The sequence below is a fragment of the Dasypus novemcinctus genome, chromosome 11, assembly GCF_030445035.2.
Source record: "Dasypus novemcinctus isolate mDasNov1 chromosome 11, mDasNov1.1.hap2, whole genome shotgun sequence".
NCBI classification, from domain to species: domain Eukaryota; kingdom Metazoa; phylum Chordata; class Mammalia; order Cingulata; family Dasypodidae; genus Dasypus; species Dasypus novemcinctus.
In genome coordinates this window covers 15,017,645-15,042,686 of record NC_080683.1, presented here as the reverse complement: position 1 = coordinate 15,042,686, position 25,042 = coordinate 15,017,645, and the positions used below count along the sequence as shown (strand labels likewise).

Genomic DNA, 25,042 nt, shown 5'->3' with positions numbered 1-25,042 from the left:
CATCAGCACCCCTTTGGCTGACTAATACAACAGATATCATGGTTTTATATATTCATTAATTTATTCACTCATACATTGAGCACCTGCCCTTGGCCTGGGATGGGGCTGGAAGCCATGGGGGAATAAGAAGAGGTACCTTTGAGAAGCCAATGGCTCAGGTTTCTTGAGAACAGCTCTTCATTGGCTGACCAGTTATGGTTACTATGTCCTGTCCTGAGAGGCATGGACAGGAGAGAGCTGTGGGCAAGACAGAACCTTCTGGAGATAGACCTGTGTATTAGTCAAGGTTTTCTAGGGAAACAGAATCAACAAGGGAAATCTGTCAATAGTAAGAGATTTATCAGAGTCTCTCATGCCGCCGTGGGGATGCACAAGTCCAGGTTCCACAGGCGGGTTGCAGCGAGGCGCTCCTATGGAAGTCCAGTGAAGATTCTTGACGAGTTCTGGGAGATGCTGGCTGTCCAACGACGAGCTGGGAAGTTCTCTCTTGATGCTGGCATCACTTCCCCTTTTAAGGGATTCGACCGATAAGGCAAAGGATCACTCACTGCTGATGGCAATCTCCCTGACTGATGTAATTATAACCAGCTATCTATGGTTTATCCCTGCAGTAAAGTCACTGGTGACTAAAGTCCATAAATGCCCTTGTATTACAGTTAGCCCAGTGCTTGCTTGACCCAACAACTGGACACAATTACCTGGCCGAGCTGACACAATAGCCTCACCATCACAGTCTGGAAACCTGCTTCTGGGGAGACACATGACATCGATACAACCCGTTCCTCTGGTCAGGCTTGCCCTTTGTGCTCCTGACCCTCCAAGCTGAATGCAGGGCTCTCTGCTCCAGCGAGGATGTGGAGGAGCCTTTCGGCTGTCTTCTGAGGCTGGCAGGGCTTTATCTAATGGGATGAACCTGGCTAAAGAGATTAGCAAGATGCCTTATGGATCCCATTTTTAATCTGCGGCGTTCAGGCTGTCCTTTCTGGGCGCTGCAGAAACGACGCCGAGGAGTTGTCCCTTCATGAGCTGTGACTCTGAGACCCCCTGCTACCACTTCTGGGTTAACGGGGGTCCCAGGCTAGGGGGGCTCAACATGGGCACCCCCCAGAGCAGCCCCCTACAGCCGTCGGCGCCCTTCCCGCGGCCCTGAGTTGTCAGCCCCTTAAGCTCATTAAGGCGAGGGGTGCGAGCTCTGCCGTGGGTGCTGCCTGGACTGCACCCTGCAAGCATGGCGCTGCTGAAAGTCAGATTTGACCAGAAGAAGCGGGTCAAGTTGGCCCAAGGGCTCTGGCTCATGAACTGGCTCTCCGTGCTGGCCGGCATCATCATCTTCAGCCTCGGACTGTTCCTGAAGATCGAACTCCGGAAGAGGAGCGATGTGATGAATAATTCAGAGAGCCATTTTGTGCCCAACTCCTTGATCGGGGTAGGGATGCTGTCCTGTGTTTTCAACTCTCTGGCTGGCAAGATCTGCTACGATGCTCTGGACCCTGCCAAGTACGCCAAGTGGAAGCCCTGGCTGAAGCCCTACCTGGCTGTCTGTGTCCTCTTCAACTTCGCCCTCTTCTTGGTGTCCCTCTGCTGTTTTCTGATGTGGGGCTCCCTGGAGAGCACCCTGGCCCACGGGCTCAAGAACGGCATGAAGTACTACCGGGACACGGACACGCCCGGCAGGTGTTTCATGAAGAAGACCATTGACATGCTGCAGATCGAGTTCAAGTGCTGCGGCAACAACGGCTTCCGGGACTGGTTTGAGATTCAGTGGATCAGCAACCGCTACCTGGACTTTTCCTCCAAAGACGTGAAAGAGTGAGTGGCCTCCAGTCCCAGGGTCAGGACTATCTGGGGACACAGAGGCCCAGGCCTCTGACACGCCCACCCAGTGCTCTTTCTTCCCCCTCAGGTGCCCCGTGTGCACCCTTTATAGCTGCATATGTGAGGGCGCGTTAGGGAGAACCATATGGAATTGCCTGTGTGCTACCAGCTTGACCACAAAGATGGTCACTTCATAGGGTTCATCCTAATGCTTGGCGAAGGCAGGAGAAGGTGGCAAATGACAGAAACCGCTTGGACAGGAGTTCCCAGGAAGGAAGACCTGGCCAGGAGTGTAGGGGTGGGGTTGGTCCAAGATTGCTTCTTGTCTCAGTCACCTAGTGTAGGTGAATCCTATCCCAGAAGCGTCCATTTCCCATTAGTTCCCTTGCTTTCCAATCTTTTGGCCCTAAATACCTCCTCTCAAGGAGTTTGTTCTTGGAATGGTGGAAAGAACAGAGAGCGGGGGCGGTCAAGAGACCTAGGGTGCAGTTTTGTCTCGTTGTTAGTTAGCTGTGTGACCTTGGGCAAGTCAGTTGCCATGCTGGGCCTTTGATTGGCCATCTTTTAAAAGAAGGCCCTAGAATAGGTGGTCTCATAAGTCACCTAGCTCTGTCCAGAGCCTGGCAGAGTAGGGGCTCATTAAATGCCTGCTGAGGTTGACTTCTTATATTTCTTATATTTAAAGTATTTTTGGCATATGTAAAAATAAAACCTCAAGATGGGAAGTAGGGAGCTGTTGTTGAGAAAGGAGAATCTTGTCCCCTGGGTGAGAGACAAGAGCACGTGTGCTGATTCCAGTGAGCTACATAGACCCATCATATGGGCCTTCAGTCTTTTTCTTAGGAAGAACAGCCTGCCCTGGGCTAACCTCTCTCCCTTGTCCCTTCTCTTTGTCCAGCTCCACCCACGCCCTGGCTGAAGCTGGAGCCTCCACTCTTCATCCCAGAATGGTTCTGCCTCTGAGTAAAGCTGTCAAGTACAAGGGGGGCTTGACCTCAGGACGTGGGGCATACCAGAGCAGGGCATGTCTGAAGGACGGACAACTTGAGAGAATCCCAGATGGCTAGCTTAGCTGCGCCTCAGATGGGAGGGAATTCAGACTGAAGGTCACTACTTGGGATTTTATTTTCTCTGTGGATGGGGATTACTGCTCCAAATCCCTGTCCGAGGAGAGGATTGTCAGCTGCTCTGCCCCTCCTGGACGACAGGCCTGCGGGGCCAGCACAAGGTGGTGTGATTTGCCTAAGTTCCCCCAGGAGGGGGGGAAGCCAGAGGGAGAAGCCGAGTTCTTGCCGGGAGAGGGAAAAAGATCAAAGGTAGAACTAGCCTTTGTGAGCAGATGATCTGTCATTTTCTTTTTCTTTTGTAAAGATTTTATATTTTTATTTATTTCTCTCTTCTTCCCTGCCCTCCCCCCATCTGCTCTCTGTGTCCATTCGCCGTGTGTTCTTCTGCGTCAGCTTGTATGATCAGGCGGCACCGGGAAACTGTGTCTCTTTTTTGTTGAGTCGACTTGCTGCATCAGCTCTCCGTGTGTCAAGCCACTCCTGGGTGGGCTGTGCTTTTTTCACCCGGGCGGTGATCCTTGAGGGGTGCACTCCTTGCGCGTGGGGCTCCCCTACGCGGGGAACACCCCTGCATGGCAGGGCACTCCTTGCGCGCATCAGCACTGCGCATGGCCAGCTCCACACGGGTCAAGGAGGCCCGGGGTATGGAACCTTGGACCCTTCACCATATTGTAGGTGGACGCTCTATCAGTTGTGCCACATCCGCTTCCCTGTCGTTTCCTTTGATTGTCTTCTGTAGAGAATCAGCCCTTGGAGGGACTTATAAAATCTCCCTGTAATCCCCAAATCCCCTTTTGTTCCAAAGAGGAAAACTTCTCCAGGTTGCTCCACTCCTAAGGGTCAGCTTATCCAGATTTTCAGGCAAACATTGAGCTTAATCAAAACTACCTCAATGTCCCATACCAACTTGTTGGTTTGAAATTACCCTAACTCCATTGACTTGGAAAAAAGTTTCTCTACTACACAAATATGGCAACAACAACAAGAAAATCAAAGATAGGGAGAGAAATTGAAGCTATGGTCTCACCCACAACTGATCAATTGCTTTCATTTAATGATATAACATTAGCATTATATTCAAAAGGAACATGTTTCATCGTTGCATAATACTCCACTGAACGAACACATCGGCGCACACCTAACCCTTTCCTTTAAGTGGCCATTTAGGTTGTTCTTATCTAGCTCTACTGTGAATGGACGCTGGAGTTGGCATCTTCGTGCCTTTCGCCTCTCTCTCTCTATTATTTCCCTAGGCTAAATTTCCAGGAGGAAAATGTCTGTTGGCTTTACGTTTCCACAAAGATGGTTTCAAGGCATAGTTACAGAACTGAATTGTCTTTCTCCTTTCCAGAACCCCAGGAGACCTCGCCAGCCGTAGCAGTGTCGCCGGTGCTTCCAAGTTAGAAGCCCGAATGGGCTACCCTAGGGCCACCTCTGCAGAGGAAGGTCATGTCATCCTTTCCCACAAACTTTAGAATTAATGATCGCTGGCTAATGCCTGTCAGGGAAGTGAGGTGCTTCCGGGTTAAGTCCAGAAACTTCATGGAGCTGGGGCCAGTGCTTGAGCCCAGCCTTTAGCTGTTTGTGGAAAGAATGAACAAGGGAATGAACGATCACATGCGTGAATGAGATTGTGGACTGGCACTTTCCCCTGCACAGGAACTCTGAAAAATATTTTCTGTTTACACCTTGGCTGCTCCACTCAGGAAGATTAATGAGTTTACACAACAAAGTGGGGTCCTAAAAGCATTTATCCTCTGTATTTTCTTAGCGGCACCCTCAGGGCTAGGATTCTGATACCACAGATGGCGCAGGGGAGCAGGGGTGGGGCCGGCGAGGGCTGGGAGAGGGAGCTGAGTCTTCATTCACCAAGATCTTTTAAAAAAGAATTCTCCTTTTTTCCTTCTCCATTAAAATCGGAGGGGTCTGCAAAAAGGCCACTGGCCCTGAAGGCTTTGGAGAAGTGACTCTGGAGTGATGACCTGGTCAGAGGGTGGGCAGAGTGGGAGGGGGCTGAGAGGCCTTAGCACCAGGGACTCTGAGCCAGTCAGGGGTCCTCACACAAGGGAGGGGCCGTTGCAGCGTCTCTCTTCATCATCCTTCCCAGGCTACAGGAAACTGCATGCTGTTCCTGACCAGATTAGAGACAGCTCAAGAAGGCTAGACATTGGTGAGGAGCTCCCTGAAGTGAGGCTGTGCCTCCCCCTGACCCCTTCAGACTGGGGCTCTTGGGGCAGGGCTGTGTCTCCCCCCGACCCCTTCAGACTGGGGCTCCTGGGGCAGGGCTGTGTCTCCCCCCTCTGACTGGGGCTCCTGGGGCAGGGCTGTGTCTCCCCCCTCAGACTGGGGCTCCTGGGGCAGGGCTGTGTCTCCTCAGACTGGGGCTCCTGGGGCAGGGCTGTGTCTCCTCAGACTGGGGCTCCTGGGGCAGGGCTGTGTCTCCTCAGACTGGGGCTCCTGGGGCAGGGCTGTGTTTCCCCCATCAGACTGGGGCTCCTGGGGCAGGGCTGTGTCTCCCCCTCAGACTGGGGCTCCTGGGGCAGGGCTGTGTCTCCCCCCTCTGACTGGGGCTCCTGGGGCAGGGCTGTGTCTCCCCCCTCAGACTGGGGCTCCTGGGGCAGGGCTGTGTCTCCCCCCTCTGACTGGGTCTCCTGGGGCAGGGCTGTGTCTCCCCCCTCTGACTGGGGCTCCTGGGGCAGGGCTGTGTCTCCCCCCTCTGACTGGGGCTCCTGGGGCAGGGCTGTGTCTCCTCCCTCAGACTGGGGCTCCTGGGGCAGGGCTGTGTTTCCCCCATCAGACTGGGGCTCCTGGGGCAGGGCTGTGTCTCCCCCTCAGACTGGGGCTCCTGGGGCAGGGCTGTGTCTCCCCCCTCTGACTGGGGCTCCTGGGGCAGGGCTGTGTCTCCCCCCTCAGACTGGGGCTCCTGGGGCAGGGCTGTGTCTCCCCCCTCTGACTGGGTCTCCTGGGGCAGGGCTGTGTCTCCCCCCTCTGACTGGGGCTCCTGGGGCAGGGCTGTGTCTCCCCCCTCTGACTGGGGCTCCTGGGGCAGGGCTGTGTCTCCTCCCTCAGACTGGGGCTCCTGGGGCAGGGCTCTGTCTCCCCTCTCTGACTGGGGCTCCTGGAGCAGGGCTGTGTCTTCTCAGACTGGGGCTCCTGGGGCAGGGCTGTGTCTCTTCGTTCCATGTCCTCCCTAACCAGCTGCAGTACTTAAATCCAGTAAGCAGTCAGAAAGAAAAAAGGAAAAGAAAAATCTGAAAAGAAATGCTAAGCATTTACAGTATACCGGGCTTTACATTTATTATCCCATTTAATCCTGTCAGGTACTTAATGTTGCCATTTCTCAGATGAGGAAACTAAGGCTCCGAGAGGTCAAGTGAATTGCGGAAGTTTCCACAGGAGTTGCTCAGAGCTAGCATTTGGCTTCAGGACTGGGTCATTACCAGTTACACTCCCCCCACCCTTTCCATATGGCTTTTCTTATTGATTTAACTACTAAATTGTGCTGGTTTTTCTAGGAAATCTCTGATATTATGATCTGGCTGGGCTACAGGAGAGTGGGCAAGAATGCAGGCCTTATCTTAACCAAGACCCTCAGAGGCCCTGGTGACCCCTGAGCAGAGCAGATTTTTAGCGTGGGAACACTCTGATATAAATAGCGAGCTCACCAGCTAAGGAGATCTCCACTGCCTGGTTTTGTCCTAAGAGGGTGAGTGGGGCCTTAATCTGTGGTTGGAATGAGGGCAAGTGCTGAGTAAACAAGCTGCTGCTTCTGGGGGGCTGGTTCCAGAGGTGTGGGAACCCTGAGAGGGAGGCCCAGGGACGCCCCAACCTCCACCAAGCCAGGCCGCCACCCCTATGCTGACCTTGCCCTGCCTGAGGGGGCTCCCAGTCTGAGGGGGAATACAACCCTGCCTGAGTGGGGAGACAGCCCTGCCTGAGGGGGGAGACAGCCCTGCCTGAGGGAGCTCTCAGTCTGAGGGGGGAGACAGCCCTGCCTGAGGGGGGTGACAGCCCTGCCTGAGGGGGGAGACAGCCCTGCCTGAGGGGGGAGACAGCCCTGCCTGAGGGGGGTGACAGCCCTGCCTGAGGGGGGAGACAGCCCTGCCTGAGGGGGAAGACAGCCCTGCCTGAGAGCTCCCAGGCTGAAGGAAGACATAGCCCTGCCTGAGAGAGTTCCCACTCTCAGCGGGGAGACCAGCAGGGTGGCTTGCCCACTGGGGGTTGGCAAGGCAAGGGTGGGGAGCTGGGGACTCTCCAGAGAGAAGCCTGCCAATGGAGGGCAGCTCAGAGCCTCTGCTGGCCTCAGCCCACAGCACCACAGCCTGGCCCTCGTCAGTTACGTGGGTACTGTGGATGAGGAGGTCTGCAGGTTTAACCAGCTTAGGGCCTTCTGGTGGGTGCTGGAGGACTGGTGCCAGGAAAGAATTGCTGGGTCAGGGAGCAGGGGCAGGAACTCGTGCTTTCCTAGGCAGTTTAGCTAGGAAAAGTCGAGAGGAGGAAGGATGGGAACTCTGAGGAGAGGAGTGGGCGACTGCTGTGGGCTGGAATCCTTGACTCGCAGTGTGCGGCTTCGGGTAAGGCCCTGCCCTGCTGTGGGCCCACTTCCTCCTGGTAGAACAAGCTGGTTTCCACGGCCACCCAGCTCTGACAGCATTCAGCTCTCAGTGGGAGGAGCCCACGATTTTGCTTGCATCATCGCATTTGAACCTCTCCACTCCCCGGAGAGGTGGGTGTGCTTGTCTCCCCCTCACACAGGTCCGCCGTTCACAAACGCAGATTCGGGCTCAAAGCCCAGTTCTCCACACAGAGGCGTTGGGAATAGCTCCCTTGGGAGACTGTGCTGGGAGAGCCAGGAAGAGGGACTCGGCGCTTAAGTTCAGAGACCCCCAGCCTTGAGGAGGGCAAGCTGGGGGTGGTCTTGGGAACAGGAGGGAGGAAACATTTCAGAGACCGTGTGTCTCTTCAGCGGAGGCCCCTCCAGCAGCCCTCCAGCCGGCCCCCTGCCCCGAGTCCTCCCCTGCACACCAGGAGAACCCCCAGGGCCTGGTCTCCCTGGATGTCGGATCAGAAGCTGAGTTCTCACCACACGGTCTAGTCTGGGAGACAGGCCCGGGCGGGCACGTTGGCAGTGGGCCGCTTCTGTCAGTGACTTTTTTTTTTTTTTAAGATTTATTTTATGTATTTGACCACTCCCCCTCCCCACCCCCCGCCTGCTGTTTGCACTCACTGTACTCTGTGTCTGTTCATTGTGTGGTCTTTGTGGCTTGCTCGTCTTCTCAGGAGGCACTGGGAACTGAATCCAGGATCTCCTATGTGGGAGGAGGTGTCCAATTGCTTGAGCCACCTCCACTCTCTGTTTGTTGAGTCTCTCATTGTGTTTCCTTGTTGTGTCTCTTCGTTGTGTCATCTCGCTGTGTCAGCTTGCTGTGCCAGCCTGCTGTCTTGCTCGTCTTCTTTAGGAGGCACTGGAAACTGAATCTAGGACCTCCCATGTGGTAGATAGGCACCTAACTGCTTGAGCTATATCCGCTTCCCAGCCAACTAACGTTTAAGAGCACGGCCGTGGCGGGCTGTGAGCTCAGCGCTGGCACCACTGCAGAAACTATCAGGTTTGGGGGCTGCTCTCAGGGAGCTGACCATTTGGGCTCTACAGTTTCATTTTATTTTATTTTATTTATTTTATTTTATTTATTTTTTGGAGGTACTGGGGATTGAACCTGGGACCTTGTACATGGAAAGCAAGTGCTCAACCACCTGAGCTACATCCATTCCCCAGTGAGAGATGGTTTCTTCATTTGTTTGTTTGTTTTTAGGAGGTACCAGGGATTGAACCTGGGACCTCATATATGGGAAGCAGGCGCGCAACCACTTGAGCTGCATCGGCTCCCCTCTACTGTTCTTAAAGTGGTTGCTTCTTGGTGATGTTTTGTGTGTTGTCCTGTTTTCACAACTGGATGGAGAGTTCCCTGGGCAAAACGGGACCCTGGCTGTGGGCCAGGATTGTTTGGGAAGCAGAGAGGTCACCATGGGCAGGCTTGTGACGTGGGGTCACACGGGAGATGTCAGCACCAGGTTACAGAAAAGGAACCCGGACCACATTCTCTAATGTTTACGTAATGGCTCTTAAACATATGAGAAAGATGCTCAATCTCATGCATAAGAAAAATGGAAATTAAAACAATGCCAGATACCATTTTTCATCTATCATGTTGGCAAAGGGCAAAAGTCAAACAGCACCCTGTGTGGGCGCGGCTGTGGGGTGAGAGTGTTCAGTTCCAAGGGGGAAATCGGCAGAGATCTGGCAAGATCCAGGATCCCCCTTTGTTGAAGAGGTGCCTCTTCTAGGAATTTACCCTCTAGATAGACTCATGCATATGCAAAACGACACGTGTACTACGTAAACAGGAGATTGGGAAAAATCCAAACATCCATCAGCAGGGAACTGGTTAGCAGTCCCTGGCCCATTGCACCATGGGAATGCCAGGCAGCTCATGAAAACACAGACAGATATGAAAAGATCTCCTAGATATTGCTAAGGGAGAAAAGCAAGTTTCAAGACAGTACAATATTATTATTATTTGGATATTAAAAATAAAATAGTAAGATTCTAGGTTGGCTCATCTGTGCGTGCAGCTTCCCGGGAAGGACACACAGAACCGGCCACAGCAACTGGCCTCCAGGGACAGGATTGAGAGGGAGACTTTGTGTTTTTTTTCGGTATTGAAGAGATTTATTTAGAAGATAAACATTAACGTCTTTTTAGAGTATAATTAGTATTTCAAATAATATTGTTATAATGTCTATTTTAAACGATGCTTTCAAGTCTTGTGTTGCAAAAGTGTGCTGCTCTTAGGCAACGCGTTGTTGGTGTGAAACTTAAAAATGCCCATTTATAGTCAAGACAACATGCGCACAGTGCGGGGCGCAATCTTGAGTGTGCAGCTCGATGGAGTTTTATGAATCGGGTTGCCTGTGTAACCACGGCTTTTCACCGTCAGTGCCTCCGTCCCTTCTGAGTACTGAACTCATGTGGACATACTGTGTGCTCCAAACTGATACACACGTCAACACAGAAATACCAAGACCACGCTGGGTGCCCGGCCTGTCGGCCTGAGCACTTCAGGGGGGCGAGGACCCCCTCCTGCCCGGGGTGCGGCTCGCCACGGGCTCCAGGGCAGCCCCGAGGGCAAGGAGGGCCTGTCTCCCTCCCTGCGCCGCAGCAGGCCTGCTGGAAACATTTGTCCAGCAGAAATCACCTGGCCAGAGGGGGCACGAGTCCCAGAGACCCGGGAGGGGGAGATGAGTTTGGAGAGGGGCTGGAGGCTAAAGTCCGAGGGGCCACAACTGCCAAGCAGAGCCTTGTCCCACAGTCACCACCCGTCCTTCTGCTCTTCCTTCTTGTTCCGGGTCTCCTGCCCCAACCCAGGCTCGACAGCCTGGGGCGGTGCCAAGACACCTTTGCAGGGTCACTTCTCACGGTGCTCACTGTGGTTGGGTGAATTTCTGTATCCCATCTTTTCTGGCCTCTTGGTTTATCGTCTACCTTTCTCCTCTAGAACATAAGCTCCGGGGAGGCAGGGGGCATCAGCTGTGCGTTCGCTGCTCTATCTTCAGTGCCTACAACGGTGCCTGGCACATAGGAGTGAATGGCAAATATTAATCAAGTTGAGCGAATGAATGAACGAATGAATGAATGAATGAATGTCCCGGCTTTCCGAGACAAGGGATGGGAGGACCTGGCCCTGCGCTCGGCCCCCAGAAGTCCGAGAAACCCGTCTCACGTGGTGCGTTGTGCCTCCAGTCGCATCAAGAGCAACGTGGACGGGCGGTACCTGGTGGACGGTGTCCCCTTCAGCTGCTGCAACCCCAGCTCGCCGCGGCCCTGCATCCAGTACCAGCTCACCAACAACTCGGCGCACTACAGCTACGACCACCAGACGGAGGAGCTCAACCTGTGGGTGCGCGGCTGCCGGGCCGCCCTGCTCAGCTACTACAGCGGCCTCCTCAACGCCGTGGGCGCCGCCGCGCTCCTCGTCTGGCTCTTTGAGGTAGGCCCCAGCCAGCGGGGGGTGGTGGGGGAGGAGGGGTGGGGGGGGAGGGTGCCACCTGCTCCCGTGAGGGCTGGACCGGTGGACTCAGGCCTGGAGAGCACCTCTCCCTTCTCGGAACCAGCCCTCACCTGGCGGCCAGGGCTCCAACCGCAGGGCCTCCCTGTTTTTATTCTGAGGTCTTGGCAGATCATTTCACCGCTCCTTCGTCCATCTTAATTAGGGGGTAATAGCCCTTGGCTTTGGGGGCGATTGGGAAGCCACAGGAGGCAGTACTCTGTGGGGTATATATCGGGGGTGTGCAGTAAGGGGGAGCCATTTGGATTTGTGCTTCTCTTGAGATGCGCCATTTCCCAGTCGCCGTGTGCTTGTTATTCTCACCGTTTGTGGTTCCTCTTATCTCATCTGCGAGGCCGGGGGGGCCGTGGCTTGCTTCCTCTCTGTAGCTGCAGGGCTGGGAAGGTAGCGAGCCCTCAGTGAGTGTGCTGAATCCGTCCACCTATGGAAGAGAGATTTCTCAAGCCCGTCCCGTGTGCCAGGCGCTGGCTTAAGTCTTCTCGGCGAGGGCTGGCCAGCGTGGCACAGAGGGCAACTGACTCAGGGGCGCCTGCTTTGAGCTGATCTGGCAACAGAAAATTCAGACTCCAAAATCCAAACGGACAAAGCTAGAAACATTGGGCGGGGAAGATGTTTTTATTAGAGAGGATGCCGGGAGGGTTTCTTCGCTCCACCGCTCTCTCGGTGCTGTGGAAATGCACCGGCAGCTGTGCCCCAGCCGAGATACCTCACAGCTGAATGTGCCGCCTAGTAAGGCTTTTAAAATTCTATTTTTAAATTTTTTTTTTTCTGTTGGGGCCAACGTAGCCTATTTGGAAATGTTTTATTGGTCATGGACTCACTGAGGCGACTGGGAATGAGTGGTAGAACGAGGAGAGAAACTTCCTGCTAGAAGGTGAGAAGGCGTCATCCTCTGAAAACCCCGAGAGACCATCTGAGAGGTGACTGAGGGCAAGAGGAAAGAGGGGTGCTATCTGGTGCCTCTGGGGTTACACACACCTTTCCAGGAAGCCAGTGACTGCGCAAGGTGAGGGCCAGCCACGAACAGGAAGTGCAAATGCCCTGCCTTTTACTCAAGATGTAGTGGGCAGAGCTTGGAGAGGGGCAAGGGGAGCTGAGTGAACAATCCCCAGCAGAGCCTTTCCTTCCTGGCCTCCACGGCCCAGCAGGTGACGTCTGCCTCCTATCCAAAGGGAGCCCCACTGCCAAGGGCAGCCTTCCCGGCGCACAGGCCTCTCAGGGATCAGCGTGGGCACAGCCAAGAGGACTTCCTGGGGGAGGTGTGTGAGTCAGGGTTCTCTAGGGAAACATAACCTGTGGATATGATGAGATTTTATGAAAATTGTCTCACGGGGCTGTGGGGATGCACAAGTCCAAATTCCGCAGGGCAGGCGGCAAGCCGGGACCTCCGATGAATGTTTTCAGTGAGTTCCCCAGGAGAGGCTGGCTGGCTGAAGCAGTTGCCCGAGCCACATGTACCTCCCCACATCTCTTTTTTTCCCCCACATCTCTTTTTAAGACCTTTAAGTGATTGAATGAAACTCCTCTCATTGCTGAAGGCAGTCTCCTCAGTTGCTTGTAGATGTAATCAGCAATAGAGGCAATCAACTTACTGATGATTTAAGTCTATGAAATGTCCTCAGATTAACAAGCAGGCCAGTGCTTGCTTGACCAAACAACTGGAAACTGTCACCTGGCCAAGTGGACACAAAGCTAACCATCACAGGAGGTGACTTTTTCCACTTCAAAAAATATCTCATTAAGGGAAGCAGATGTGGCTCAAGTGATTTGGCTCCTGCCTACCACATGGGAAGTCCATGGTTCAGATCCCAGTGCCTCCTAAAGAAGGCAGTGAGCTGGCATAACAGGCAGGCGTGGGAAGCCGACCCAATAACATGACACAACAAGAGAAAAAACATAACGAGAAACACAATAAAGCAGGGAATGGAAGTGGCTTAAGTGATTAGGTTCCTCCCTCCCACATCAGAGGTCCCAGGTTCAGTTCAAAGAACCAAACAAAGAAGATGAACAGACACAGCCAGTGCAAACAATGCAGGGGTGGGGAGAGATAGATAAATAAATCTTAAAAACAAAATCTCAGTAAGCTTTCAATGGACAAAACCCGAAAACTCTATCAGTTACTATTATTATCCAGTATTGTAATAATGAAATGTCCCCAGATCATTATTCAAGGGTATTTATTGAGGCCCTAGCACACCGGATGATGTCCTAGGTGTCAGGATATGACTGACCAGGATAGGTAGGGGCCACGGTGGATGTTTGCCATTAGCAGGCCTAGTCTTCTCACAGAGTTTGCTATTTCGGAAAAGGAGAAGTGTAAGAGAGCAAACAGGAAATCTGGGTTGGAGCAAGTGCCGATAGAATATGTTATTAGGAAAGTGCAAACCATGCCTGCCAAGCTGAAGGACAACAAACTCCAGTCCGCGCTTCTGCCCGTCCTTGCCGTGCATGGGTCCTGAGCTCTCCCCACGCACCACAGCGTCGCAGCAGCCACACGTGGCAGGTACCATTTCACCGGAAAATCTGCCAACTGGAGGAATAAACTGAGCTGCCGCAGTGCCCAGGCTGGGATCTAAACTGAGGCATTCCGGCGCCACGGTCTGTGCCACAGGGACGGCTGGTGAACCAACGCGACTTACCCGTGACGGGCTTCCCTCACTCATCCCCGCACTTGTCAAAATAATGGAAGTAAAGAGTAAATGAAAACAAACAAGGGAAGGAAAGGGAAACCACACTGTACATTGTTTGGAGAAAAGGAGGTGACTTTTTGGTTCCAACAGGTGTCAAGGAATTTGAGCTGAATTCCCGGTGGTGCAGAGGCGCTGCACTGATGCGCACTGGGTGGGAGGGAGCCGAGGGGAAAGAGGGGTGGGAGGGTGTAGCGGGGAGACTGAGGGTGCTGCTGACCAGGCCAGGGGAGCATGGGCCGAAGTGCCAGGCAGAGAAAGCGGCAAGTGGTATAGCGAGGGGGAAACTGAGGAATGGAGAAGCCCAGAGGGGCTGGGGAGGGAGGGGGAGGGCTCGGCCACGAGGCTGGAGATGGAGGCAGGAAGCTTGAGCACTGAGGCCGGAGCCGGGGCAGCGGGGGCCCTTCACCAACCCAGACTCCACAGTGCCCGCCTCATTTTAGGGGTTGCTAGGGGAAGAGGCCAGGGGCTCCCATTTTCCGAACAGCCCCAACCTCTCCGGGCATCTCCTTGGTCTCCTCTCCCCTCCAGGTGACCATCACGACCGGGCTGCGCTACCTGCACACCGCGCTGGAAGGCGTGCCCAGCGCCGAGGACGCGGAGGGCGAGAGCGAGGGCTGGCTGCTGGAGAGGAGCGTGCCCGAGACCTGGAAGGCCTTCCTGGAGAGCCTCAAGAAGCTGGGCAAGAGTAACCAGGTGGAGGCCGCGGCCGAGGCCCCAGAGGCCGGCTGATGGCCCCGGCGCCCCTCTCCTCCGCGACACTGACAAGCAGTGGACTCCAAGAAAGGCGGACGCGCCCTGGGCCGACTTTGCAAGTCTGACCCTCCCGAGGAGGGCGGCCACCTTGCAGAGACTTCTTCCAGGTGGGACTTCCAGGTTAGGGTTCCTGAAAACATTTGTCGATTGACTCAATCAAAATATGCGTGAACGAGCCCCCAGGTGGACTCAGGGGGGCTCCTTCTTCCGCCCCCGACGTTGGGGCCGCTCGGCAAATGAGTGCATCCAGGATGGTCCCTCTCCAAAGCCAGGGAGTTCTGCTCCACCGTCAGGCCACGGGCCATTCCTGAGGGCTGCCCTCCTTTTGAGAATTTGCCTGTCAGTGAGCTCCAAGTTGCTTCCTATTATATCCAAAGCATCACCGGGTGTATAAGTATAGGAGCCTGAAAAAATGTACTGGCCAAGTTGTCATTTTTATTTTTAACGCCAAGAACGTTGGGTCCACCATTTTGTTTAATGGCGTAAGGTGGGGACAGGTACACTTTCCCAAGAGTAATGGACTTTTCAAAACGCTGAGGGTTCAACAGAGGAATTCTTCAACCATGGGGCAAATGAATTTTAAGATAGGGTATTATTTCCTCTCACCTAAAACATAGCTAAAGGCTTGCTTTTGTGCCATATTGGCATGTCCTCGTGTAACCAGGAAGGAGCCATGGGCCAAAGAAGTCAAGATTGCTGGCGTGTTCCAGCAACACCCACCTCCGAAAGCACGAGGTGATCTCCTATGGCTTGTCTGTGAAAGCTCTGGGTTGGACTGTTGCCTCTCTGTGTAAGAGGAGCAAAAATCAGACAAGAGTTCACCCTTTGGAGAACTGGCCTCATCCTTCTGTGGGTCCAGGCATACCCACAAAGGTGGCCATGTCAGACTTTGTTTCCAGATTTAGATTTGAGTCTCCTGGAGACCAAGCAATGAGCCATATTGAAAAGCCTGAGGTCAGCCCCCTCTGGTGAGGGTCCCTGAGTGCTTCACCCTCTCAAGAATGCTGGGCACCATTGTGTACATGCTGCTCTAGGCCCACACGTGTAACTCTGCTGTGACCAGCACCACAATAGACATTAAGAATTGTATTGTATGAAAATTGCCTTTTTTCAATGAGATTCCAGCCCTTTCAACAGTATGTATTATAGGATATGCAACTCTAGCTAACATTTACTCAAAAAAAAAAAAAAAAAAAGTGACACTTAAAGGAAGCAGTTAATAGACCAGGGATGGCTGGCCACTTTTTTCTCTCTTGCTTTCTTTTTTTTTTTTTTTTTTACTTAAAACATTTTTAATACATTAATAAGTCAGTGAAAACATTACTCCAGATTCAGGATTGAAAGGATGCAGTACCCCATGAAGATTTCAAAGCCAGACTTTTCACCTCAACCTTACTTTAAAAATACTTTATTGCTGAAAATGCCGACCATCATCTGAGCCTTCATTGAGTTGTAATCTTTTTGCTGCTGGAGGGTCTTGCATCGATGTTGATGGCTGCTGATTGATCAAAGTGATGGTTGCTGAAGGATGGGGTGGCTGTGGCAATTTCTCAAGCATCTCCAAGCTCTCATTTCCCAGCCTCCAGCTCTCGGCACCCTGCTCATGACTCTCTCTTGCTTTCTTATCTGCAAGAACAGTGACCATCAGGCTACTTGGATAACCTAATGGACAAGAGCGGAATTTATTTAATATGTGGAATCTTAATTTGGTGATTTATGCAAAATTTCCACACATTTTTGTCCCAGCTATGACCAAAACTGATTTCCCTAAACAAGGACATGTAAGAATCTTTATGGGGCCAGGTTATGGGGCAAACATAAAGAAGCTGAGAAACAGAGCTGTTGGGACGACCAAGGGCAAGTTGACCTATGGCCTGGAAAAACTTAGGGTTACTGGCGTCTTTGCAGGTCTTCTCAGGTAGCCAGGTAGCTCCTGGCCCCTTCCTTTTGACAGCTACCAGTGCCCAGCAAGAATCTGGTACCAGGTTCTTCCTTCTGTCCCACTTCATTCAGTCTTTTCTTGGAGTGTAAACTCATTTCTTCCAAGACTCAGCTGTTTTTAAAGTTTTGCTGGCCAGCCCCTGGCACTGAGGGAAAAACAGGGCTTTACAACTTCTGATTTAAAAAAAAATTGAGGTACTGGGTGCCGGGGATTGAACCTGGGACCTCGTATGTGGGAAGCTGGTGTTCAGCCACTGAGCCACATGGGCTCCCCTGGTTTTATCATTTGATTTGATTTTTTGCTTTTAGGAGGCACTGGGAACTGAACCTGGGACCGCCCATGTGGGAAGCAGAGGCTCAACTGCTTGTGCCATGTCCAGTCCCCAGACTTTTATTTTTAAAACACTCCATGGTGACGAAGCAGGGAATGACTACTTATTCTGAAAATGTAGGAAGAGGGATATCCCAGAATTTGTGGCCTCAGCTCAAGAACCCATAGATAGCCTCTTGCAACATGTTTCAAGTCCAGAACTGAGAAGAGGCAGGTACTGAGCACTGAGGCCAGGGGGCAGTGGGGGCAGGTGTTCACCAACACTAGCAAATTAAGCCTGGGTAACCTCAACACAAGGCAGTAAGATTAGGTGCATGCTCTGTACACTCCTCCTCGTCTGGGCACCTATATGTGACGCTAGGCCAGCAGGCTGGCAGCTAAGCCAGGCAGAGGGGACCAAATGAATTAGGGCCTCTCGCTCTCCAGCTACAGGATAAAAAGATGGCTCTGATGACAGCACGGCCAGCCAGCAGCACCTTTAGTTAGGAATTAGGAATGTCCCTGTGGAACACTATCAAGTCTAGAGAAGAGATGGGATGTCTTTTTGGTTCTTATTGAATAAAAACTTTGCTTGCAGGGTGGAAACATCAGTCCTTACCTCAAACATAGTAAATCCTGTCCTCCAATACCAAGGATGGGTGCAAACAGCAAAGTCAGAGATTAGAGAACATTGTGCTCCAAGGATGGAGTAGAGAAAAGATTAAGATGTAAGTGATGACTCCAAGCTGTTTCCCTAAGGGAAACACTTAGGTTCATACAAAAAACACAAATGTTTACAGAGGTTTTATTCACAGTCACCAAAAGTTGCCCAAATGAACTTCAGCTGATGCATGCACAAACGTCTGAACAACGGACTACTACTCAGCGATAAAAGGGAGAGCAAAGACTTGGATGGTCACAAATGTATCATTCCTCTTAGTGAAAGAAGCCAGACCAAAAGGCTAGGCATGAAATACAACATTCTGGAAAAGGCAAACAAACATAAAAAGATTAGTGGTTGCCAGGGACTGGGGAGAAAAGATGACTACAAAGTGGCATGTGGGGATTTTCCAGAAGGATGGAACTACTCTATTTCTTGATTGTGGTGGTTCTTAAACAATTGTACATTGTCAAAATGCACAAAACTGTCCACTGACAAGGGTGATATGTTTGTAAAACATATCTCAATAAACCTGACTTTAAAAAGAAGGAAGGGGGAGGACAGAGCAAGGAGCATGTCAGAGGGCATCAAGGAGCCCTGGGGCTGAAGACCGTGAGACCAGGGAACAGCCCTGATTATTCACAGGTAGGGAAAGCACAAAGGGAAACCCTGCTTCTATAGTGTGATGATGTCCTTTCAAAAAGATTGCGAAAAGCATGACAGCTCTCAAAGGCAATGACTCACCAACACATACGGTGGAGAATCCTTCCCCCATGGGTCTTTCATAATGAGAAAATGTTTGGGGACTGTGTAAGGACAAGGATCTGGAGATCATCAGGTAAGGATGAACCCAAGAAGAGTTTAAACTTGGAGACAGGTCTTGGAGCTGTGGGAGAGATGCTGAGTGCCCTGTTTTCCTATGATTTGAGGTCGCTCATGGTTTGGAAAGGTCACAAGCTGTCATAACCAATGAATATGAAATTTAATCTACTGAAATGATGATCAGGCTTTCTCTGGCAAGGTCGAGATGGTTAGGCTAATGGCCATAATCGACACTAATCATATAAGCATCTTAGATTTCAAGCTAATTCGGATGTCCCACTTTACTTGTAGCAAGGTGACATGGGGGACACTTCTGTGGCATTTAAGAATGTGAAACAAAACAGAAAGAAGTAGGCCAATGCAAACTAATGTCAACAACTAAAGCATTTATTTGGATATCTTTAAACTTTTTACATATGATACATTCCAAATTTTACAAGTTCCCCATAGATATTAAAGTCATAGCCAATTTATTAAACATGTATGAATTTCCCTGATATGGAAAACATATAAACATTTCTACAATAAACATAATACATGCGAACAAATCATAAAACTAAGATGATTCGTTAGGTAGGGAAGACAACTAGCTTAACAATACACACACCAGAAGATAAAAGTGTGTGTATGTTGCTATTTTAGTGAATTCATTTTCAGAGACTGGAATCCAGGGATATCCTCTGTCTGTTAATTCCAGGCATCTACGCAGTCAGGCCTGAAAATGATTTGGTGAAAATGTTTATAATCCACCAATAGAGGGAGAAACCTGGTCTTGTAATTTTAAATGTAATGTGGCAAACCTATGGAGAAAAACCAAAAGACGCCGGACTTAAAAGCTTGAAGTAACTAGGATGTGACTAAGGCCAAAATTAAACATTAAAAATTATTATATCATCCACAGCCCAAATAACTGGATCTTACAAAAGGAAGAGAGGCCAGAAAAAAAGGGGAGAGCTGGGTTCTACTTTATTTTCTTCCTGTTGGTCTTTCTCACAGCGGGTGAGCCAGTCCCAAGCAGGAAGGGTTCAGCCATTCTTCCAAGAGGAGGAGGCTCTTTCATCACATTCTACCCTGGAGAGAACGCAGTAAAGCTGCTTCTGCAGCTACTGATTTTAGTCTAAGGTCTGGATTTCTGACGTTCTTCCTGGGAATACTGTGGAGTGGACTGAGCTGTGTGGAAAGGAACTCATAGATGCACAGTTCAAAAAAAAAAACTGAAAGTGTCACTTACACTGGTTGTAAAAGCCTCTCTCTTATTCATTTACCCTTTAGCCCACCTTACAGAGGCCTAGAATTTACTCCTCCACTAAATCTGCTATCACTCTCTGCTAGTATATAAGCTTTTAGAGTGTGTATCATTCGAGAGTGGTCATGTGGTAAATAATAATTGTAAGCTATTGTTCTAAAGTGGCTATCATTCTAGGAAGGCACCTCCTAGTGAGAATAATAATGCTTAAAAAGAAATAAACAAGCCTGGGCACACAGGCAGTCCCAGGATTGCACTGAGCCAGTAGGTAAGTAGCAATTCATTTATTCCAGGAAATGCTGGTAGGGGTGGGGATGGGGGAACCTTAAAACACTGAGTACCTCTTTTTTTTTTTTTGCTAGCATTTGATTCTAGATGCATACATGTTCTCAATTTAGTCTTAGAAATGATACCAGAGAATATTACCATCTGAAAAGTTAGGATATTAGGTTCTCAAAAATCCCTTTAAAGTGAGTTTTCTCAAAGCTGAAAGTAAAATAAAACAAGTCAACTCTCTACAGCAGTGAAAAACCACCCAACATACTAAGAAACTCACGAGTGCCTCCCAATCCCTGATAATTTTGGACACCTTCACAATCAACTGCTTTGCTCTTAAGAGTTAAGGATCCCTTCAACAGAGGGGGAAATCAACCAAGTCCCAATGTTGACAGTCACTGAGAGGGACCAGGAAGTATGACCCCAAAAGATCAGAGACTTTTTTGTCTCTGTCAAATCAGCTGAAGGCCTGTAGTTCACTATAATCAATAACATAAAATGTCTTGGCTTACTGGGAATGGCAGAACTCGGTCAGACTTCCACCAGGGGCTGTGCTCTAGTGCCAGGAAAAGAAGCCTTGTTGGATCCTAAAACCCAAGAAGTTACAATGGAGGAAAACAGCCAATGATACAAAGGAATCTGCTGATGGTAGATGATTTTCAACCAGTCCTTAGAGCCAGAAACTATAAAAATAAAACTGGGAAGGAAAGCTTAAATAAAGAATTTATTTCCAAATTCAGTAGACCTTATTTCCTATTCTCTTTCTTGAAAAGCCAGCTGGGTTACAAAAAATCAAAGTTTATATTTTTTGGTAGTGAAGTAATTATAAATGTTGCCAGTCAATGCCAACCAGTGCCTGATTTGCTTCCTGTGCATGTCCAATTTCCTCTGTGATACTGTGCTGCTGCCAGAGCTTCTGAATCTTCTTAAAGCGCTCTTTGCACAAATGTAAAGGATTTCCCCGCCTGGAAAAGACACATATCACTCAGGATGCATTCTATTATTCACATTCATATATATATTATACTCCAACCCTTCTTGACTTAGGAAAGATTATAAATGATTGGTTTCAGACCCTCTGCAAAATTTCTGTTTGGCAGGCAACTGTGGATGTTAATACATTAGCTCTCAAGGTTTGCTAGGAACAAGTGAAGGCTAATAAGATCTGCTGAAAAGAAGAGGAAAATGTACACAAGCTACACTACAAAGTGGAGGTGAAACAGGAGGGTTTGGATTGAGAGGCTAAAACTAGCCCATTCAATATCCAGTTTGTTGGTAAATGTGAAAGAGAAGGGGGGAGGGCAGGGGAGAAGGTAGGAGGGTGGGAAGTCAGTAATGATGTTACTCAGAGAGCAAGTCTTTCAGCCACAAAGTAAGCACAACAGCCAAGTATGAATCACTTTAGGGTCTAATTTAATCATAAGCACAGGTTTTGCTCATTTTATGCCTGGCCCAACGGCACTTAGCTGTGCACCTTTGCTCCCAGTTCAGAGCTCAGGTGGGAAGTACCCAGAACCTTGCAGTCAAGTGCCTGAGACAGCTCACTAATGGTCTTGCCTTGGTTCCAGCCCTTCGATTCATGCCCCCAAGGCTGTACAGCTGTATCTAGGTTAAAACTTTCACTTCCTTTGGGGAAAAGGAGATGATCTAAAAAAGGTTCTTTAACAATGTCTGAGGGAAATGTTAGCATTTGATGATGATATAATGGAAGAGTAGCAGTTGACTAAGCCTCAAAATGCTGTAAATATATATAGGGGAGCAGATTGTAACTCAAGTGGTTGAGTGCCTGCTTTCCATGTATGAGGTCCCAGGTTTGGTCTCTGGTATCTCCTAAAAACAAATGAAAAAACAACTCTCACTGGGTAGTGGCTATAGCCCAGTGGTCGAACACCTGCTTCCCACATACAAGGTTCTAGGTTCAATTACTGGTACCTCCTAAAAAGACAAAAAAATACTGTTATATTGCCCTGTGTCTTCTAAATCTCTGTCTCCCAGATCCTTATGTAATAAGTTAAGCACCTCTCTTAATTAAATTGGTTTGCTCTTCTAAGTCACTCAAAAGATCATCAGTCTCCCCTACATAATGCTGCACAAGTCAGAATGGGTGAGCCCTGTCATGTTCTGATGCTGTGCATGGCACACAATTATTCAAACAGTTCTAATAAGTGATAAATGGAAATAAAGTTGTACTCTGTCCTATTCTTTTCCCTTATTTATCCTGATGGCCATCATGCCAAACTACTACAGCCATGGTGCCATTCTCCGAAAAGAGCCCATGGATCAACAGAGCCCCCTGTGCCAGAATCAGCTACGGCTCATACCCCTGGTTGTCAGAACCACATGGACCATCTCTCCTCTCATTCACCCTGTGCTGAAAGGCTCTGGAGGCCCACAGTCAGACAGCCCAGTCCCCCAGGTGCCCTCACCTGAGTCCCTGGTCAGTCTCCCCGTAGTCATCAAGGTAAGGAGGAGCATAAAAACAGCCTTTGGTTTTGCCAGCTAAAAACAGCACCTGACACTCCCGAACTCTGTAGAGAGACCATTTATACACACGTTTATTTACTGTTAATCAGTTAAAAATAGATTGAAGCCTTATAGTAAGTAAAACAAGTGCTGAAGAGAAGAATTAGCATTTACAGCAAAGAGACACTTAAAAGTATCAACACATCTGCCCAAGTTCTCAAAATAAAATAAAATGACTATTTATAATTAAGAACTACTATTAGAGAATTCCCCAGCTCGTCTTTGGACAGCCAATGTCTCCCTGAACTCATCAAGGACCTTCACTGGACTTTCACTGGAGCCCCTGGTTGCAGCCTGCCCGAGGAACCTGGACTTGTGTATCCCCATGGTTGCATGAGAAACTCTGATAAAATCTCTTACTATCGACAGGTATCTCCCGTTGATTCTGTTTCCCTAAAGTACCCTAAAACAGATGTGGTCCAAAATCTCTAAAAATACAAAAAAACTACTATATTTATGGGGAGGGTCATATAGGATTAGGAATCAGGTGGCTCAAATGATAATAGCATTTAAAATATTCTTAAGTGTAAGAAAGAAAGTTAACCTCTAAACATAAAATAGATACCAAATTTAACTAATAACGTGAAATTATTCATTTAAAAAATGATGCAGAAATATTATGAATTAGGTTGACTTGAGACATAAAGCTACCACTTTGTATATGACTAAAAGAATCTGAAAATATGGTGGGCAAGGAAAAATGCTGTATTTACCTTTCTTCCAAGCTATTTAAAAATTTGCTTCTTGTTCTCTTTAGATATCTGAGATATATATATATATATATATATATATATATATATATATGCATTTTTTGGGTATTAATAAGTCAGTTTAATTCAACAAATGTTTATTAAAACCTATTATGCACTAAAAATCGCCAGGTACTGGGGGATACTAAGATATTAGGATATGATTAATCTATGTTTCAGAGAAGCTAAGCCCTTATCCCTTCTCTGCTCAAAACTCGGAAATGGCTTTCATCTTACGCAGAGATCTTACTAGGACATGCCCTCCACAACTCTCTTCCTTGTGCACTCCAATCCAGTGACACCAGTTTCCTTATTGTTCCCTTACTAGAAAGTTGCCCCCCATTTTCTTAAAGTCTTTACTCAAAAGGCATTTTCTCAGTGAGGCTTCCCTGGTTCTCTAAAATTCATGCCCTGAGTTGCCCTTTCATATCCCTCTCCCTGTTTAATTTTTTTCTTCCGCAAATATCACTAACATACTATAATATTTTTCTTACCAGTCTTGTGTATTTTCTGTCTCCCTCCCTAGGAAAATGACCTCCATGAAGGTAAGGTTTCACCTGCTTTGGTGACTACTGCATTCTCAATGCCTAGTACATAATAGGTAGCAAGTAAATATTTGTTGTATATTATTGAATGCACACTATATGTCAGCCTGTGACATGTACAGATAGAGGTAAAATGCAAAAGCCATGAGTATACAACAGAAGGGTAATTCTGCCTGGGTTTGGGTAGAAAAATCAGGGACAGCTGAAAGTTTCATATTAGAATGAAACATGAAAAAAACAGAATAGAATTGTGACCTGGGGATGGGGGTAGGGGTAGAGGGCAGGGAGAGGAATGGAAACACATGAGCCAAATGTGAGATGTGAGGAGACAAGGCTTCCCACGTTCTTCAAATGACTAAAACACATGAGAATGGTGGTCCTGTGCCACCCCCTCACCAGGCATATACTGAGGCAGAGCCAAAGCTAAAAAACTCACTACAGGGTCTTACCTCAGGAAGATGCTCACCCCAGAGCCACAGGAGTAGGTGTGAGCTGTGCAGGCTCCTACGTCCTCCCCTTCCAGTTCAGTCTGACAGCAGTAGCTCTGAGAGCACAGCAGGGTTCCACACACGAGGCACAGAGTTGGGGTTCTGCTTTTATCACCACCTGATTTGGGGCATCTCCATGGAACAAAGGAAACACAAGTCATTTCTCTAAAAGAGTGGCTAAATAATTGGTGGTGCTAAAACCACTTCAGAAATGAATTTTGAGGGGAAACGGACTTGGCCCAGTGGTTAGGGTGTCCATCTACCATATGGGAGGTCCGCGGTTCAAACCCCAGGCCTCCTTGACCCGTGTGGAGCTGGCCCATGCACAGTGCTGATGCGTGCAAGGAGTGCCCTGCCACGCAGGGGTGTCCCCGCGTAGGGGAGCCCCACGCGCAAGGAGTGCGCCCCGTAAGGAGAGCCGCCCAGCGCAAAACAAAGTGCAGCCTGCCCAGGAATGGCGCTGCCCCACACTTCCCGTGCAGCTGATGACAACAGAAGCGGACAAAGAAACAAGACGCAGCAAATAGATACAGAGAACAGACAACCGGGGGAGGGGGGGAATTAAATAAATAAATAAATCTTTAAAAAGAAATGAATTTTGAAAAAGTAGAGTTGGAGATGGCCTAGGAAACTTTAACATGTACACAAAAGAACATTACAATGATGTTTATAATAGCATTGTTTTTTTAAAAAATAGCATTGTTTTTAAGAGCCCCAAAATGGAAATGCTCCATCATGAATAGGAGTAAAGAGAAATAAACTGTGCTACTGTCATGTAAGGAAATACTATAGAACAGTGAAAATCAATGAAACAAATTTAATGCATCTACATGGATGAATCTTATAAACAATGCTGAGTGAAGAAAGCTGTAGAACATGCACAATACAATGCTATTTCAATAAAGCTTAAAACATGCAAAATAATATTGCTTTAGGAGTATAAAGGTATGCAGTTAAGGGCTAAATGCACAGGAATGCCCAATACCATATGTTGAATAGTAAGATCTCTGCAGGGGAAGGGGGGTGGGGA

General features: G+C 49.2%; 2 protein-coding genes across 12 annotated transcripts in view; one reads left to right on the top strand and one right to left on the bottom strand.

Annotated features, from left to right (window-relative positions):
• The first annotated feature begins 1,228 nt into the window (after nt 1–1,228).
• On the top strand, nt 1,229–15,662 carry PRPH2 (peripherin 2). Its single transcript, XM_058306753.2, has 3 exons — nt 1,229–1,809; nt 10,684–10,930; nt 14,227–15,662. The coding sequence occupies exons 1-3, from the start codon at nt 1,229–1,231 to the stop codon at nt 14,425–14,427; spliced, it is 1,029 nt and encodes a 342-aa protein (XP_058162736.1). The 3' UTR covers nt 14,428–15,662.
• Nucleotides 15,663–18,551: 2,889 nt separating this feature from the next.
• The window catches only part of UBR2 (ubiquitin protein ligase E3 component n-recognin 2), a 130,833-nt gene continuing 124,342 nt past the window's right edge, over nt 18,552–25,042 (bottom strand). For all 11 annotated transcript variants that reach the window (XR_011650053.1, XR_011650054.1, XR_011650055.1 and 8 more), the window contains 3 exons: nt 23,974–24,144; nt 22,134–22,235; nt 18,552–20,672 (listed from right to left, as the gene is read on the bottom strand). Coding sequence is in view for 8 of the 11 variants with exons in the window: in XM_058306746.2 (XP_058162729.1) it covers nt 20,531–20,672; nt 22,134–22,235; nt 23,974–24,144 (415 nt within the window). In the remaining 3 variants the exon portion in view is untranslated. The remainder of the gene's footprint in view (nt 20,673–22,133; nt 22,236–23,973; nt 24,145–25,042) is intronic.

Coding starts and splice junctions, on each gene's coding strand:
- PRPH2 (XM_058306753.2), top strand. CDS start 1,229: ATGGCGCTGCTGAAAGTCAGATTTGACCAGAAGAAGCGGGTCAAGTTG. Junction 1,810..10,683: donor TCCTCCAAAGACGTGAAAGA/GTGAGTGGCCTC, acceptor TTGTGCCTCCAG/TCGCATCAAGAGCAACGTGG. Junction 10,931..14,226: donor TCCTCGTCTGGCTCTTTGAG/GTAGGCCCCAGC, acceptor TCTCCCCTCCAG/GTGACCATCACGACCGGGCT.